The 18,616-nt window shown below is 48.9% G+C and overlaps 1 protein-coding gene across 6 annotated transcripts in view; it reads left to right on the top strand.

The window, feature by feature from the left end:
* The window catches only part of LOC118380866 (brain-specific angiogenesis inhibitor 1-associated protein 2-like), a 150,445-nt gene that overhangs the window by 66,955 nt on the left and 64,874 nt on the right, over positions 1 to 18,616 (top strand). For all 6 annotated transcript variants that reach the window (XM_052477701.1, XM_052477703.1, XM_052477700.1 and 3 more), the window contains 2 exons: positions 9,696 to 9,757; positions 17,135 to 17,206. In XM_052477701.1, coding sequence (XP_052333661.1) covers positions 9,696 to 9,757; positions 17,135 to 17,206 — 134 coding nt within the window. The remainder of the gene's footprint in view (positions 1 to 9,695; positions 9,758 to 17,134; positions 17,207 to 18,616) is intronic.

The raw sequence follows: 18,616 nt of genomic DNA, 5'->3' as shown, positions 1-18,616 counted from the left end.
GCATTTGTAACGTCAGTCTGTTAATTATCTCTACAAAACAGTTAATCTGATAATACTTGTGGAATATAAACAAATATTTGCTTGATAGGTTTTCCTGTTTTCTTGACATATTTTGCAAATGAAACTTATTTCTATGAAAAATTGAAATGGTCTATTCATTCCTTTTCCGTTTTTAGTCGACGCTCTTGTCCAGAGCAACTTACAGTTAGTGAGTGAGTGCATGTTTCATACTGGTCACCTGTGGGAATCAGACCCACAACCCTGGCATTGCAAGCACCATACTCTACCAAATGAGCCACATCACCACAAACTGCTTGATGGCTGAATGTATTTAATTACTGGGTTGGTCATTGTTTTCTTCAGGGTGATGAAGGTCTACAGGTACAAACCAAGATGACTGGCCTATGTACAGTACATTCTCCATGAAGTGGTTTGTAAGGATGGTAATATTTTCTGTTATTTGATCAAGAAAAATATTTAATTTGATGTGGATGTTTTGTATTTTTGTCCATACATTTTTTTTGCCAAATTGTAAATGTTTTTGCACATACTGCAGACATCTATAATCGGTCTGATAATACTTGTAAAAGCCAGGGCACTACTTTTGTGAAAAGGAGTAGGAGGAAGGTGGTTGATGGATGGACAGTGGTATTAGCATGGTGGGAGGAGGAGGAGGAAGGTGGTTGATGGATGGACAGTGGTATTAGCATGGTGGGAGGAGGAGGAGGAAGGTGGTTGATGGATGGACAGTGGTATTAGCATGGTGGGAGGAGGAGGAGGAGTAGGAGGAGGAGGAAGGTGGTTGATGGATGGACAGTGGTATTAGCATGGTGGGAGGAGGAGGAAGGTGGTTGATGGATGGACAGTGGTATTAGCATGGTGGGAGGAGGAGGAGGAGGAGGAAGGTGGTTGATGGATGGACAGTGGTATTAGCATGGTGGGAGGAGGAGGAGGAAGGTGGTTGATGGATGGACAGTGGTATTAGCATGGTGGGAGGAGGAGGAGGAGGAGGAAGGTGGTTGATGGATGGACAGTGGTATTAGCATGGTGGGAGGAGGAGGAGGAGGAAGGTGGTTGATGGATGGACAGTGGTATTAGCATGGTGGGAGGAGGAGGAGGAGGAAGGTGGTTGATGGATGGACAGTGGTATTAGCATGGTGGGAGGAGGAGGAGGAGGAGTAGGAGGAGGAAGGTGGTTGATGGATGGACAGTGGTATTAGTATGGTGGGAGGAGGAGGAGGAGGAGGAGGAGGAGGAAGGTGGTTGATGGATGGAAAGTGGTATTAGCATGGTGGGAGGAGGAGGAGGAGGAAGGTGGTTGATGGATGGACAGTGGTATTAGCATGGTGGGAGGAGGAGGAAGGTGGTTGATGGATGGACAGTGGTATTAGCATGGTGGGAGGAGGAGGAGGAGGAGGAGGAGGAGGAGGAGGAGGAAGGTGGTTGATGGATGGACAGTGGTATTAGCATGGTGGGAGGAGGAAGGTGGTTGATGGATGGACAGTGGTATTAGCATGGTGGGAGGAGGAGGAGGAGGAGGAGGAGGAGGAAGGTGGTTGATGGATGGAAAGTGGTATTAGCATGGTGGGAGGAGGAGGAGGAGGAAGGTGGTTGATGGATGGACAGTGGTATTAGCATGGTGGGAGGAGGAGGAGGAGGAGGAGGAAGGTGGTTGATGGATGGACAGTGGTATTAGCATGGTGGGAGGAGGAGGAGGAGGAGGAAGGTGGTTGATGGATGAAAAGTGGTATTAGCATGGTGGGAGGAGGAGGAGGAGGAAGGTGGTTGATGGATGGACAGTGGTATTAGCATGGTGGGAGGAGGAGGAGGAGGAGGAAGGTGGTTGATGGATGGACAGTGGTATTAGCATGGTGGGAGGAGGAGGAGGAAGAGGAAGGTGGTTGATGGATGGACAGTGGTATTAGCATGGTGGGAGGAGGAGGAGGAAGGTGGTTGATGGATGGACAGTGGTATTAGCATGGTGGGAGGAGGAGGAGGAGGAGGAGGTGGTTGATGGAGGAAGGTGGTTGATGGATGGACAGTGGAGGAGGAATGGTGATGGATGGAGGAGGAGGAGGAGGAGGAAGGTGGTTGATGGATGGACAGTGGTATTAGCATGGTGGGAGGGAGGAGGAGGAAGGTGGTTGATGGATGGACAGTGGTATTAGCATGGTGGGAGGAGGAGGAGGAAGAGGAAGGTGGTTGATGGATGGACAGTGGTATTAGCATGGTGGGAGGAGGAGGAGGAGGAGGAGAAAGAGGAAGGTGGTTGATGGATGGACAGTGGTATTAGCATGGTGGGGGAGGAGGAGGAAGGTGGTTGATGGATGGACAGTGGTATTAGCATGGTGGGAGGAGGAGGAGGAAGGTGGTTGATGGATGGACAGTGGTATTAGCATGGTGGGAGGAGGAGGAAGGTGGTTGATGGATGGACAGTGGTATTAGCATGGTGGGAGGAGGAGGAGGAGGAAGGTGGTTGATGGATGGACAGTGGTATTAGCATGGTGGGAGGAGGAGGAGGAGGAAGGTGGTTGATGGATGGACAGTGGTATTAGCATGGTGGGAGGAGGAGGAGGAGGAAGGTGGTTGATGGATGGACAGTGGTATTAGCATGGTGGGAGGAGGAGGAGGAGGAGGAGGAGGAAGAGGAAGGTGGTTGATGGATGGACAGTGGTATTAGCATGGTGGGAGGAGGAGGAAGGTGGTTGATGGATGGACAGTGGTATTAGCATGGTGGGAGGAGGAGGAGGAGGAAGGTGGTTGATGGATGGACAGTGGTATTAGCATGGTGGGAGGAAGAGGAGGAGGAGGAAGGTGGTTGATGGATGGACAGTGGTATTAGCATGGTGGGAGGAGGAGGAGGAGGAAGGTGGTTGATGGATGGACAGTGGTATTAGCATGGTGGGAGGAGGAGGAGGAGGAAGGTGGTTGATAGATGGACAGTGGTATTAGCATGGTGGGAGGAGGAGGAGGAGGAGGAAGGTGGTTGATGGATGGACAGTGGTATTAGCATGGTGGGAGGAGGAGGAGGAAGGTGGTTGATGGATGGACAGTGGTATTAGCATGGTGGGAGGAGGAGGAGGAGGAGGAAGGTGGTTGATGGATGGACAGTGGTATTAGCATGGTGGGAGGAGGAGGAGGAAGGTGGTTGATGGATGGACAGTGGTATTAGCATGGTGGTGGGAGGAGGAGGAGGAGGAGGAGGAAGGTGGTTGATGGATGGACAGTGGTATTAGCATGGTGGGAGGAGGAGGAGGAGGAAGGTGGTTGATGGATGGACAGTGGTATTAGCATGGTGGGAGGAGGAGGAGGAGGAGGAGGAAGGTGGTTGATGGATGGACAGTGGTATTAGCATGGTGGGAGGAGGAGGAGGAAGGTGGTTGATGGATGGAAAGTGGTATTAGCATGGTGGGAGGAGGAGGAAGGTGGGTGGTGGAAGAAGGGTGATGGAGGGATAAGGGTGGAGGAGGGAGGGTGGTGGGTGGTGGAAGAAGGGTGGAGGAGGGAGGGGGTTGATGGATGGACAGTGGTATTAGCATGGTGGGAGGAGGAGGAGGAGGAGGAAGGTGGTTGATGGATGGACAGTGGTATTAGCATGGTGGGAGGAAGAGGAGGAGGAAGGTGGTTGATGGATGGACAGTGGTATTAGCATGGTGGGAGGAGGAGGAGGAGGAAGGTGGTTGATGGATGGACAGTGGTATTAGCATGGTGGGAGGAGGAGGAGGAGGAAGGTGGTTGATGGATGGACAGTGGTATTAGCATGGTGGGAGGAGGAGGAAGGTGGTTGATGGATGGACAGTGGTATTAGCATGGTGGGAGGAAGGTGGTTGATGGATGGACAGTGGAGGAGGAAGGTGGTTGATGGATGGACAGTGGTATTAGCATGGTGGGAGGAGGAGGAGGAGGAAGGTGGTTGATGGATGGACAGTGGTATTAGCATGGTGGGAGGAGGAGGAAGGTGGTTGATGGATGGTGGTTGATGGATGGACAGGTGGTATGGATGGACAGTGGTATTAGCATGGTGGGAGGAGGAGGAAGGTGGTTGATGGATGGACAGTGGTATTAGCATGGTGGGAGGAGGAGGAGGAGGAAGGTGGTTGATGGATGGACAGTGGTATTAGCATGGGGGAGGAAGAGGAGGAGGAGGAAGGTGGTTGGATGGACAGTGGTATTAGCATGGTGGGAGGAGGAGGAGGAGGAAGGTGGTTGATGGATGGACAGTGGTATTAGCATGGTGGGAGGAGGAGGAGGAGGAGGAAGGTGGTTGATGGATGGACAGTGGTATTAGCATGGTGGGAGGAGGAGGAGGAAGGTGGTTGATGGATGGACAGTGGTATTAGCATGGTGGGAGGAGGAGGAGGAGGAAGGTGGTTGATGGATGGACAGTGGTATTAGCATGGTGGGAGGAGGAGGAGGAGGAAGGTGGTTGATGGATGGACAGTGGTATTAGCATGGTGGGAGGAGGAGGAGGAGGAAGGTGGTTGATGGATGGACAGTGGTATTAGCATGGTGGGAGGAGGAGGAGGAAGGTGGTTGATGGATGGACAGTGGTATTAGCATGGTGGGAGGAGGAGGAGGAGGAAGGTGGTTGATGGATGGACAGTGGTATTAGCATGGTGGGAGGAGGAGGAGGAGGAGGAAGGTGGTTGATGGATGGACAGTGGTATTAGCATGGTGGGAGGAGGAGGAGGAGGAGGAGGAAGGTGGTTGATGGATGGACAGTGGTATTAGCATGGTGGGAGGAGGAGGAGGAGGAAGGTGGTTGATGGATGGACAGTGGTATTAGCATGGTGGGAGGAGGAGGGTGGTTGATGGATGGAAAGTGGTATTAGCATGGTGGGAGGAGGAGGAAGGTGGGTGGTGGAAGAAGGGTGGTGGAGGGATAAGGGTGGAGGAGGGAGGGTGGTGGGTGGTGGAAGAAGGGTGGAGGAGGGAGGGTGGTGGGTGGTGGAAGAAGGATGGAGGAAGGAGGGTGGTGGGTTGAGGAAGGAGGGTGGTGGGTGGACAGTGTGTGATCTTCTGGTGGTCTCAGTGTGATGAATCAGCACTGTCCTCCTTGGCATGGAACCAGACCTAATATATGGTGCTAATTTACAGGGGTGTGTGTGTGTGTGTGTGGGTGTGTGTGTGTGCGAGCGCACTTTGTGTGTATTTGTGCGTGTCCAATATGGAAAAATGTTGTGCTATGTTGCTCACTGATTGAGTTCAGTAAATGTGTCGATTCAGTGGAGACATATTGAGATACATTGTCATATTCCCCTCGACAGCGAGGCCAGGGGTTCTTCATCGATTTGATGAGATGGAGAGTGCTTTGGAAGCCAGCCAAGACCCAGACTGAGAGGTTGGAAGCTGACGCCAACATATTTATCTACCTCACTGTGTCCAGCCTCAGGCAGTGGAATAGCCACTGCTATGTACCGACCCTGGCTTTCATAGGCATTCTGGATGGATTGAGGCTGAGGGAGGCAGGCCTCTGTAGGACTTTCACTGTCCTTTTGTAAGGGGGATTGTACTGTACTGGTGCTGCCTCTGTGTGTCCCCATCTGTGTGTGTGTGTGTGTGTGTGTGTACATCTGTGTGTGTGTGTACATCTGTGTGTGTGTGTACATCTGTGTGTGTGTGTATACATCTGTGTGTGTGTGTATACATCTGTGTGTGTGTGTATACATCTGTGTGTGTGTGTATACATCTGTGTGTGTGTGTATACATCTGTGTGTGTGTGTGTGTGTGTGTGTACATCTGTGTGTGTGTGTATACATCTGTGTGTGTGTGTATACATCTGTGTGTGTGTGTATACATCTGTGTGTGTGTGTATACATCTGTGTGTGTGTGTATACATCTGTGTGTGTGTGTGTGTATACATCTGTGTGTGTGTGTGTATACATCTGTGTGTGGCTGGTTGGTTAAAGATTAAGTGTGTGTACTGTGCAGCTAACAATGTAATCGCTTCCCAAATAATCTCCTCCCATTTTTGTGTACTTTTACCAGTTTTTTGCACGCTGTTTCTGTGGATTTTAACACCTGAATCCGGTCCAGGCCTTGTTGGTTCCCATCCTTCCCTTCTCCTACATCCCCTTTTCACTTTGTCAGCTTGATTACCTTACCACTTCCTGATAAGCCTCTTTATGCTGTGATGTCATCAAAGAAAGGCCCTTCTAGAATGTTCCCCTTGGTTCTATAGGAAGTATCGACCTATCCCCTTGGTTCTATAGGAAGTATCGACTTATCCCCTTTGTTCTATAGGAAGTATCGACCTATCCCCTTTGTTCTATAGGAAGTATCGACCTATCCCCTTGGTTCTATAGGAAGTATCGACCTATCCCCTTGGTTCTATAGGAAGTATCGACCTATCCCCTTGGTTCTATAGGAAGTATCGACCTATCCCCTTGGTTCTACCCTCACCTCCTCTCCTTCCCCAGTTGTTTCATAAACCCAGTCGCTGACCTGTGAAAGACTCTTGAGTGACCACGTACATCATAAAATGGTTCAGGGCAGTGTACTACACACAGCGACTAGGATGAGGTTAGATATTACTCCTTTTTAATTTACATAGTGTATAGTCAATTAATTCCAATAAATCATTTGTGTGTGTGTGTGTGTGTGTGTGTGTGTGTGTGTGTGTGTGTGTGTGTGTGGTGGGTAACCCATCGTGTGTCTCATTCCTATATCTGGGGAACCTATTTGTAAACAGGTCTCTTCTCTGGGGTAGTTTGATCTGTCTGTCTCTCCAGGTCTCTTCTCTAGGGTAGTTTGATCTGTCTGTCTCTCCAGGTCTCTTCTCTGGGGTAGTTTGATCTGTCTGTCTCTCCAGGTCTCTTCTCTGGGGTGGTTTGATCTGTCTGTCTCTCCAGGTCTCTTCTCTGGGGTGGTTTGATCTGTCTGTCTCTCCAGGTCTCTTCTCTGGGGTAGTTTGATCTGTCTGTCTCTCCAGGTCTCTTCTCTGGGGTGGTTTGATCTGTCTGTCTCTCCAGGTCTCTTCTCTGGGGTGGTTTGATCTGTCTGTCTCTCCAGGTCTCTTCTCTGGGGTAGTTTGATCTGTCTGTCTCTCCAGGTCTCTTCTCTGGGGTGTCTGTTTGATCTGTCTGTCTCTCCAGGTCTCTTCTCTGGGGTAGTTTGATCTGTCTGTCTCTCCAGGTCTCTTCTCTGGGGTGGTTTGATCTGTCTGTCTCTCCAGGTCTCTTCTCTGGGGTAGTTTGATCTGTCTGTCTCTCCAGGTCTCTTCTCTGGGGTAGTTTTCTCTGTCTCTTCTCTGGGGTGGTTTGATCTGTCTGTCTCTCCAGGTCTCTTCTCTGGGGTAGTTTGATCTGTCTGTCTCTCCAGGTCTCTTCTCTGGGGTGGTTTGATCTGTCTGTCTCTCCAGGTCTCTTCTCTGGGGTAGTTTGATCTGTCTGTCTCTCCAGGTCTCTTCTCTGGGGTGGTTTGATCTGTCTGTCTCTCCAGGTCTCTTCTCTGGGGTAGTTTGATCTGTCTGTCTCTCCAGGTCTCTTCTCTGGGGTGGTTTGATCTGTCTGTCTCTCCAGGTCTCTTCTCTGGGGTAGTTTGATCTGTCTGTCTCTCCAGGTCTCTTCTCTGGGGTAGTTTGATCTGTCTGTCTCTCCAGGTCTCTTCTCTGGGGTAGTTTGATCTGTCTGTCTCTCCAGGTCTCTTCTCTGGGGTGGTTTGATCTGTCTGTCTCTCCAGGTCTCTTCTCTGGGGTGGTTTGATCTGTCTGTCTCTCCAGGTCTCTTCTCTGGGGTAGTTTGATCTGTCTGTCTCTCCAGGTCTCTTCTCTGGGGTAGTTTGATCTGTCTGTCTCTCCAGGTCTCTTCTCTGGGGTGGTTTGATCTGTCTGTCTCTCCAGGTCTCTTCTCTGGGGTAGTTTGATCTGTCTGTCTCTCCAGGTCTCTTCTCTGGGGTAGTTTGATCTGTCTGTCTCTCCAGGTCTCTTCTCTGGGGTGGTTTGATCTGTCTGTCTCTCCAGGTCTCTTCTCTGGGGTGGTTTGATCTGTCTGTCTCTCCAGGTCTCTTCTCTGGGGTAGTTTGATCTGTCTGTCTCTCCAGGTCTCTTCTCTGGGGTAGTTTGATCTGTCTGTCTCTCCAGGTCTCTTCTCTGGGGTGGTTTGATCTGTCTGTCTCTCCAGGTCTCTTCTATCTGTCTGTCGCTCAAACTATATATTTTTGTTCCTTTTTTTTTTACAATGCATTGCATATTCAGAAGAGGCAGCATGTAGGTATCTTAAAACGAACGCATTTAATCTCCCTGGCTGCATGAATCACCTTTTTTATTCTCTTATCTTTTTGTTTTTAGGCTTTTCTCTCGGTTCTGCTTTTTGTTTGGAGTATTTCTGTGTTTTATTTAGTGCAGAGCACTCTCTTTCTCTCTTAGTATAAAATATTGACTAATTCCTGTGTGGAACTAATTTTTATTTGTTTATAACCTCATATGGAGTATTTGTATATTCTCAATACTATTAATATTAAGCTAATATTAACATTGATACTTTGATTTACATGCTCTGTTTCTGTTGTCTTCTTGTTCTACTCTTTTTCAGTGTTTTTCAGTTCGTTTTGCTCGTGACTTGACTGACGTTCCATCCTGTTCATTATTCCTCCACCTCCTCCCTCCTCCCTCCCTCCTCCCTCCTCCCTCCTCCCTCCTCCTCCCTCCTCCCTCCTCCTCCTCCTCCCTCCTCCCCTCCTCCCTCCTCCCTCCCCCCCTCCCTCCTCCCTCCCCTCCTCCCTCCTCCCTCCTCCTCCCTCCCTCCTCCCTCCTCCCTCTCCCTCCTCCTCCCTCCTCCCTCCTCCCTCCTCCCTCCTCCCTCCCTCCTCCCTCCTCCCTCCTCCCCCTCCCTCCCCCTCCTCCCTCCCCCTCCCTCCCCCTCCTCCCTCCTCCTCCCTCCTCCTCCCTCCTCCCTCCTCCCTCCTCCCTCCTCCCTCCCCCTCCTCCCCCTCCCTCCTCCCTCCCCCTCCCTCCTCCCTCCTCCCTCCTCCTCCCTCCCCTCCTCCCTCCTCCTCCCTCCTCCCTCCTCCCTCCTCCTCCCTCCTCCCTCCTCCCTCCTCCCTCCCTCCCTCCCTCCTCCCTCCTCCCTCCTCCCTCCTCCTCCCTCCTCCCTCCTCCTCCTCCCTCCTCCTCCCTCCTCCCTCCTCCCTCCTCCCTCCTCCTCCCTCCTCCCTCCTCCTCCCTCCCTCCTCCCTCCTCCCTCCTCCCTCCCTCCTCCCTCCTCCCTCCTCCCCCTCCTCCTCCTCCCCCTCCCTCCTCCTCCCTCCTCCTCATCTCCCTCCTCCCTCCCTCCCTCCTCCTCCCTCCTCCCTCCTCCTCCCTCATCTCCCTCCTCCCTCCCTCCTCCCTCCTCCCTCCTCCCTCCTCCCTCCCTCCTCCCTCCTCCCTCCTCCCCTCCTCCCTCCTCCCTCCCCTCCCTCCTCCCTCCTCCCTCCTCCCCCTCCCTCCTCCCCCTCCCTCCCTCCCTCCCTCCTCCCTCCTCCCCCCTCCCTCCCTCCTCCCTCCCCTCCTCCCTCCTCCCTCCCCCTCCCTCCTCCCCCTCCCTCCCTCCTCCCCCTCCTCCTCCTCCCTCCTCCTCCCTCATCTCCCTCCCTCCACCAGTCTTCTGTGTTTTTGTTTGGTTGCATGGTCTTGTTTGCATGTTGATGTAGCTTTCAGTGACACCTTGGAAGATTTAATAGAATTCTCTCTCTTTCTCTCCCGGTCTTCTCTTTAGGGGATGTACTGTTTCAGATGGCTGAGGTCCACAGGCAGATCCAGATGCAGCTTGAAGATATGGTGAGGAGAACTGGATGACTTGGTATTAGGATATTGAATTAGAATGATATATATATATATATATATAATTTGTAATGCACAAATGAAATCATTGAATTCATACATTTAACTTGTTTCATTTATTATTATTATTATTGCATTTAAAATTCCATTTCAGTTTGAATATTCAAATGAAACATGTATATATTTAATTTCAATATGGTAGATATTGCATTCATTGTCTGTGTATCAAGTTTAAAAACTGTAATTTGACGTTTATCAAAGTTTCTCATATTCAACTTTTCAGATGCATTCAATTTCAGTTTTCAAATGTAGTTCTTTAAATTCCGACTCAAAACCAGAGACCTCATCCTGGTACTTCGCCAGCCAGGAGAGGTAAACCCAAGCTACTGGCAGTTTCTGAAGTGTCATGTTACATGTATTTTCTCCCTAATGAATTTGGCTCTATCGTTAGAACTGTTTTAGCAATAAGCTATTATAACCCCATTCCTGAAAGCTGAGACTGTCCGGAACATGGATTTGCCCACTGATCCCTTCTATGATGATCACAGGCTGCGCAGGACCAGTTACATGCTGACCACACTGCTCGTGTTACAGGACCAGTTACATGCTGACCACACTGCTCGTGTTACAGGACCAGTTACATGCTGACCACACTGCTCGTGTTACAGGACCAGTTACATGCTGACCACACTGCTCGTGTTACAGGACCAGTTACATGCTGACCACACTGCTCGTGTTACAGGACCAGTTACATGCTGACCACACTGCTCGTGTTACAGGACCAGTTACATGCTGACCACACTGCTCGTGTTACAGGACCAGTTACATGCTGACCACACTGCTCGTGTTACAGGACCAGTTACATGCTGACCACACTGCTCGTGTTACAGGACCAGTTACATGCTGACCACACTGCTCGTGTTACAGGACCAGTTACATGCTGACCACACTGCTCGTGTTACAGGACCAGTTACATGCTGACCACACTGCTCGTGTTACAGGACCAGTTACATGCTGACCACACTGCTCGTGTTACAGGACCAGTTACATGCTGACCAAACTGCTCGTGTTACAGGACCAGTTACATGCTGACCACACTGCTCGTGTTACAGGACCAGCTACATGCTGATCACACTGCTCGTGTTACAGGACCAGTTACATGCTGACCACACTGCTCGTTTTACAGGACCAGTTACATGCTGACCACACTGCTCGTGTTACAGGACCAGTTACATGCTGACCACACTGCTCGTGTTACAGGACCAGTTACATGCTGACCACACTGCTCGTGTTACAGGACCAGTTACATGCTGACCACACTGCTCGTGTTACAGGACCAGTTACATGCTGACCACACTGCTCGTGTTACAGGACCAGCTACATGCTGACCACACTGCTCGTGTTACAGGACCAGTTACATGCTGACCACACTGCTCGTGTTACAGGACCAGCTACATGCTGACCACACTGCTCGTGTTACAGGACCAGCTACATGCTGACCACACTGCTCGTGTTACAGGACCAGTTACATGCTGACCACACTGCTCGTGTTACAGGACCAGCTACATGCTGACCACACTGCTCGTGTTACAGGACCAGTTACATGCTGACCACACTGCTCGTGTTACAGGACCAGCTACATGCTGACCACACTGCTCGTGTTACAGGACCAGTTACATGCTGACCACACTGCTCGTGTTACAGGACCAGTTACATGCTGACCACACTGCTCGTGTTACAGGACCAGTTACATGCTGACCACACTGCTCGTGTTACAGGACCAGCTACATGCTGACCACACTGCTCGTGTTACAGGACCAGCTACATGCTGACCACACTGCTCGTGTTACAGGACCAGTTACATGCTGACCACACTGCTCGTGTTACAGGACCAGTTACATGCTGACCACACTGCTCGTGTTACAGGACCAGTTACATGCTGACCACACTGCTCGTGTTACAGGACCAGTTACATGCTGACCACACTGCTCGTGTTACAGGACCAGTTACATGCTGACCACACTGCTCGTGTTACAGGACCAGCTACATGCTGACCACACTGCTCGTGTTACAGGACCAGTTACATGCTGACCACACTGCTCGTGTTACAGGACCAGTTACATGCTGACCACACTGCTCGTGTTACAGGACCAGTTACATGCTGACCACACTGCTCGTGTTACAGGACCAGTTACATGCTGACCACACTGCTCGTGTTACAGGACCAGTTACATGCTGACCACACTGCTCGTGTTACAGGACCAGTTACATGCTGACCACACTGCTCGTGTTACAGGACCAGTTACATGCTGACCACACTGCTCGTGTTACAGGACCAGCTACATGCTGACCACACTGCTCGTGTTACAGGACCAGTTACATGCTGACCACACTGCTCGTGTTACAGGACCAGTTACATGCTGACCACACTGCTCGTGTTACAGGACCAGTTACATGCTGACCACACTGCTCGTGTTACAGGACCAGTTACATGCTGACCACACTGCTCGTGTTACAGGACCAGCTACATGCTGACCACACTGCTCGTGTTACAGGACCAGCTACATGCTGACCACACTGCTCGTGTTACAGGACCAGCTACATGCTGACCACACTGCTCGTGTTACAGGACCAGCTACATGCTGACCACACTGCTCGTGTTACAGGACCAGCTACATGCTGACCACACTGCTCGTGTTACAGGACCAGTTACATGCTGACCACACTGCTCGTGTTACAGGACCAGCTACATGCTGACCACACTGCTCGTGTTACAGGACCAGTTACATGCTGACCACACTGCTCGTGTTACAGGACCAGCTACATGCTGACCACACTGCTCGTGTTACAGGACCGGTTACATGCTGACCACACTGCTCGTGTTACAGGACCAGCTACATCAAATCAAATCAAATTTATTTATATAGCCCTTCGTACATCAGCTGATATCTCAAAGTGCTGTACAGAAACCCAGCCTAAAACCCCAAACAGCAAGCAATGCAGGTGTAGAAGCACAGTGGCTAGGAAAAACTCCCTAGAAAGGCCAAAACCTAGGAAGAAACCTAGAGAGGAACCAGGCTATGTGGGGTGGCCAGTCCTCTTCTGGCTGTGCGGGTGGAGATTATAACAGAACATGGCCAAGATGTTCAAATGTTCATAAATGACCAGCATGGTCGAATAATAACAAGGCAGAACAGTTGAAACTGGAGCAGCAGCACAGTCAGGTGGACCGGGGACAGCAAGGAGTCATCATGTCAGGTAGTCCTGGGGCACGGTCCTAGGGCTCAGGTCCTCCGAGAGAGAGAAAGAAGGAGAGAATTAGAGAGAGCATATGTGGGGTGGCCCGTCCTCTTCTGGCTGTGCCGGGTGGAGATTATAACATAACATGGCCAAGATGTTCAAATGTTCATAAATGACCAGCATGGTCGAATAATAGTAAGGCAGAACAGTTGAAACTGGAGCAGCAGCATGGCCAGGTGGACTGGGGACAGCAAGGAGTCATCATGTCAGGGAGTCCTGGGGCATGGTCCTAGGGCTCAGGTCCTCCGAGAGAGAGAAAGAAAGAAGGAGAGAATTAGAGAGAATTAGAGAACGCACACTTCACGCAGGACAGGAGAAGTACTCCAGATATAACAAACTGACCCTAGCCCCCCGACACAAACTACTGCAGCATAAATACTGGAGGCTGAGACAGGAGGGGTCAGGAGACACTGTGGCCCCATCCGAGGACACCCCCGGACAGGGCCAAACAGGAAGGCTATAACCCCACCCACTTTGCCAAAGCACAGCCCCCACACCACTAGAGGGATATCTTCAACCACCAACTTACCATCCTGAGACAAGGCCGAGTATAGCCCACAAAGATCTCCGCCACGGCACAGCCCAAGTGGGAGGGGGGCGCGCCAACCCAGGCAGGATGACCACAACAGTGAATCAACCCACTCAGGTGACGCACCCCCTGCAGGGACGGCATGAGAGAGCCCCAGTAAGCCAGTGACTCAGCCCCTGTAATAGGGTTAGAGGCAGAGAATCCCAGTGGAAGAGGGGAACCGGCCAGGCAGAGACAGCAAGGGCGGTTCGTTGCTCCAGAGCCTTTCCGTTCACCTTCCCACTCCTGGGCCAGACTACACTCAATCATATGACCCACTGAAGAGATGAGTCTTCAGTAAAGACTTAAAGGTTGAGACCGAGTTTGCTTCTCTGACATGGGTAGGCAGACCGTTCCATAAAAATGGAGCTCTATAGGAGAAAGCCCTGCCTCCAGCTGTTTGCTTAGAAATTCTAGGGACAATTAGGAGGCCTGCGTCTTGTGACCGTAGCGTACGTGTAGGTATGTACGGCAGGACCAAATCAGAGAGATAGGTAGGAGCAAGCCCATGTAATGCTTTGTAGGTTAGCAGTAAAACCTTAAAATCAGCCCTTGCTTTGACAGGAAGCCAGTGTAGAGAGGCTAGCACTGGAGTAATATGATCAAATTTTTTGGTTCTAGTCAGGATTCTAGCAGCCGTATTTAGCACTAACTGAAGTTTATTTAGTGCTTTAAAGTTTCTGATTTTTGCAATATTACGTAGATAGAAAAAAGCTGTCCTCGAAATGGTCTTGATATGTTCTTCAAAAGAGAGATCAGGGTCCAGAGTAACGCCGAGGTCCTTCACAGTTTTATTTGAGACGACATTAAGATTAATTGTCAGATTCAACAGAAGATCTCTTTGTTTCTTGGGACCTAGAACAAGCATCTCTGTTTTGTCCGAGTTTAATAGTAGAAAGTTTGCAGCCATCCACTTCCTTATGTCTGAAACACATGTTTCTAGCAAGGGCAATTTTGGGGCTTCACCATGTTTCATTGAAATGTACAGCTGTGTGTCATCCGCATAGCAGTGAAAGTTAACATTATGTTTTCGAATAACATCCCCAAGAGGTAAAATGTATAGTGAAAACAATAGTGGTCCTAAAACGGAACCTTGAGGAACACCGAAATTTACAGTTGATTTGTCAGAGGACAAACCATTCACAGAGACAAACTGATATCTTTCCGACAGATAAGATCTGAACCAGGCCAGAACATGTCCGTGTAGACCAATTTGGGTTTCCAATCTCTCCAAAAGAATGTGGTGATCGATGGTATCAAAAGCAGCACTAAGGTCTAGGAGCACGAGGACAGATGCAGAGCCTCGGTCCGATGCCATTAAAATGTCATTTACCATGCTGACCACCCTGTCCATGTTACAGGACCAGTTACATGCTGACCACACTGCCCGTGTTACAGGACCAGCTACATGCTGACCACACTGCCCGTGTTACAGGACCAGTTACATGCTGACCACACTGCCCGTGTTACAGGACCAGTTACATGCTGACCACACTGCTCGTGTTACAGGACCAGTTACATGCTGACCACACTGCTCGTGTTACAGGACCAGTTACATGCTGACCACACTGCTCGTGTTACAGGACCAGTTACATGCTGACCACACTGCTCGTGTTACAGGACCAGCTACATGCTGACCACACTGCTCGTGTTACAGGACCAGTTACATGCTGACCACACTGCCCGTGTTACAGGACCAGTTACATGCTGACCACACTGCTCGTGTTACAGGACCAGCTACATGCTGACCACACTGCTCGTGTTACAGGACCAGCTACATGCTGACCACACTGCTCGTGTTACAGGACCAGTTACATGCTGACCACACTGCCCGTGTTACAGGACCAGTTACATGCTGACCACACTGCTCGTGTTACAGGACCAGCTACATGCTGACCACACTGCTCGTGTTACAGGACCAGTTACATGCTGACCACACTGCTCGTGTTACAGGACCAGTTACATGCTGACCACACTGCTCGTGTTACAGGACCAGTTACATGCTGACCACACTGCTCGTGTTACAGGACCAGCTACATGCTGACCACACTGCCCGTGTTACAGGACCAGTTACATGCTGACCACACTGCTCGTGTTACAGGACCAGTTACATGCTGACCACACTGCTCGTGTTACAGGACCAGTTACATGCTGACCACACTGCCCGTGTTACAGGACCAGTTACATGCTGACCACACTGCTCGTGTTACAGGACCAGTTACATGCTGACCACACTGCTCGTGTTACACATTAGTAGGGAATGTCCCCCATAAGAATCTATTTGAATAGCCCCACATCAATAAGTCTGAATGCAATATAAAGTCTGTCATTTCAAACTATGAAATACAAATTAATTTCATGAATTTAATTAATAAATTCAAATTCAATATCCTAATACCAATAAACATTTATGGAATGAAAATATAATTTCTGTTGGTACTGAAATCGCTCCATAGAGAAGGATGATGAAGCTGCTCCAGCATCTCACCCAATCGACGCCGGAAAAATGTAGAGACTTTGAAAAGCTTGTAATTCCGTGTCATTTGAGCTACTGTCACTGACTACCCACAACCACCTCCGAAGCACCTGTCTCGCACACGACCGCCTCTGATCGTTCCACACACACACACACACACACACACACACACACACACACACACACACACACACACACACACACACACACACACACACACACACACAAACAATCAACTAATGGCCTTTTAACTATTGTTTGAATATATTCTCACATCTCGCCTGTTCCTGCTCTTTCAGCACACAGCCAACTGATAGAAGTTAAGAAAATATTACTGCTTGAGACTTGGCACTACTAACTAGGACGATAAGGGAAGAAAAGAAACCTAGCGACTTTGATACTGTTTTGGTCCCAGATGGCACCCTATTCCCTGTGAAGTCTACTACTACAAGAGCCCATATGCTCTGGTCAAAAGTAGTGCACTCCAAGGCAGACTGTAGGGGCCTGCCTTGTTTTTTAATATTTTATTCATCAGAGCCAGTGTGTGAGGACTCCCTCAGTGATCTGAAGCTACCGTCTTAGCGTGTGTTCACTTGGGATGTTTTACCTTTGATTTAGTTGTTTGTTTTGTGACATGTCAGTACTGCCTGGTGTGGGACTGCCCTTTGTCTCCATAAATGCTAAAGTCAGTTGTGAACATGTACTTCCTTACACACACACACGCACACACACAATCTCAATACTGGCATGAAGTTAGACATAATTCACATACTGCTACTATACAACCTTCCCTAGTTCTTTGGGTCAGGTCCGATATCAAGACAATCTTGGCTCATCAAGTCATGTTGACACCACAACACTGACAGCATCCAAAATAGTAGGGTGTGTTTTTGTTTTAGCAAACAGGTCTGGTTTGGCAGTTTTTGAGAAAGTACATCCTGAGGCAAGTTGTACTCCTTCCTGCCTTTTATGACGTGTGAGTATATCCTATGTGATCATTAACTCTTTGTGGTCCTCTCTTTCCTCCTAGCTGAAGTCGTTCCACAATGAGCTTCTAACCGAGCTGGAGAAGAAGGTGGAGCTGGATGCACGCTACCTGAATGTTAGTGTCCTTAGACCAGTGGTTTCCCAACTCCAGTCCTCCAGTGTACACCCCCCCACCCCCAATAGCACACAGTTTTGTTGTTGTCTGAGACAAACCTCATTTAGGGCCAGATCAAATTTGCGTAGAAATGTGAGTTATAGATGTGTCATTCTAATTGAACGCTAGCCTAAGAAGCAGTAGATGTGTTCTATCTGTGCAATTTCTATGCTTCCCGCACTTAAGTTTAATTTTTACGTCTTTTACTGTTGATTTTGTACACAAAGCTAGATTTTTGGTTAATTAGAATATATTTCGCAGTGGTTGAGATGGTACAATGATTATCTGCACTTGTTTTGTCATAAACTGAAATTAAGCAAACTATTAGAATTTTTTTGCAGGAAATGGCAGAGTGATTTCTGCATATTGGGTCTTAAAAAAATGTGTACAGTTGGATTTACTGGAGTTGGAAATAATGTCCTAGAGAACCGTCATTCATTGTTGTCTCCATTTCATTCACATCAGTCACTCTCCCAGTTGTTTAACACCCGTTTAGTACCCGTTTAGTACCCGTTTAGTACCCGTTTAGTACCCGTTTAGTACCCGTTTAGTACCCGTTTAACACCTGTTTAACACCTGTTAGTACATGTTTAACACCTGTTAGTACCTGTTTAGTACCTGTTTAGTACCTGTTTAACACCTGTTTTTAGTACCTGTTTAGTACCTGTTTAGTACCTGTTTAACACCTGTTTAACACCTGTTTTTAGTACCTGTTTAGTACCTGTTTAACACCTGTTTAACACCTGTTTAGTACCCGTTTAGTACCTGTTTAACACCTGTTTTAGTACCTGTTTTAGTACCTGTTTAACACCTGTTTTTAGTACCTGTTTAGTACCTGTTTAACACCTGTTTAACACCTGTTTAGTACCCGTTTAGTACCCGTTTAGTACCCGTTTAGTACCTGTTTAACACCTGTTTTAGTACCTGTTTTAGTACCTGTTTAACACCTGTTAGTACCTGTTAGTACCTGTTAGTACCTGTTTAGTACCCGTGTTTAGTACCCGTTTTTAGTACCCGTTTAGTACCCGTTTAGTACCCGGTTAGTACCTGTTAGTACCTGTTTAACACATGTTTAACACATGTTAGTACCTGTTTAACACCTGTTAGTACCTGTTTAGTACCTTCAGAATACACATTGTATGTCTTCTCACCTTCACTTTGAACTAGAGCTTCCCTTTACAAATACTTAAAAAAAAAATATTACTTTTAATTATCTTTATATTAGCTGTTTTCTTATGACGTTACCGCAGTCAATCAAATTTTTAGTTCAGTTTTATATAAGGCCTTTTATATAATTCTGTGTCAGTGGTTGTGTATTCTGATGGGAAGGCCGCATTTAGAAAGCGTTGATACAGACGGGTGCTTTAATTG

This window comes from Oncorhynchus keta, chromosome 24, assembly GCF_023373465.1.
Source record: "Oncorhynchus keta strain PuntledgeMale-10-30-2019 chromosome 24, Oket_V2, whole genome shotgun sequence".
Lineage (NCBI taxonomy): Eukaryota > Metazoa > Chordata > Actinopteri > Salmoniformes > Salmonidae > Oncorhynchus > Oncorhynchus keta.
The sequence above is the reverse complement of the archived record's forward strand: the minus strand, read 5'-3'. Positions and strand labels throughout refer to the sequence as shown.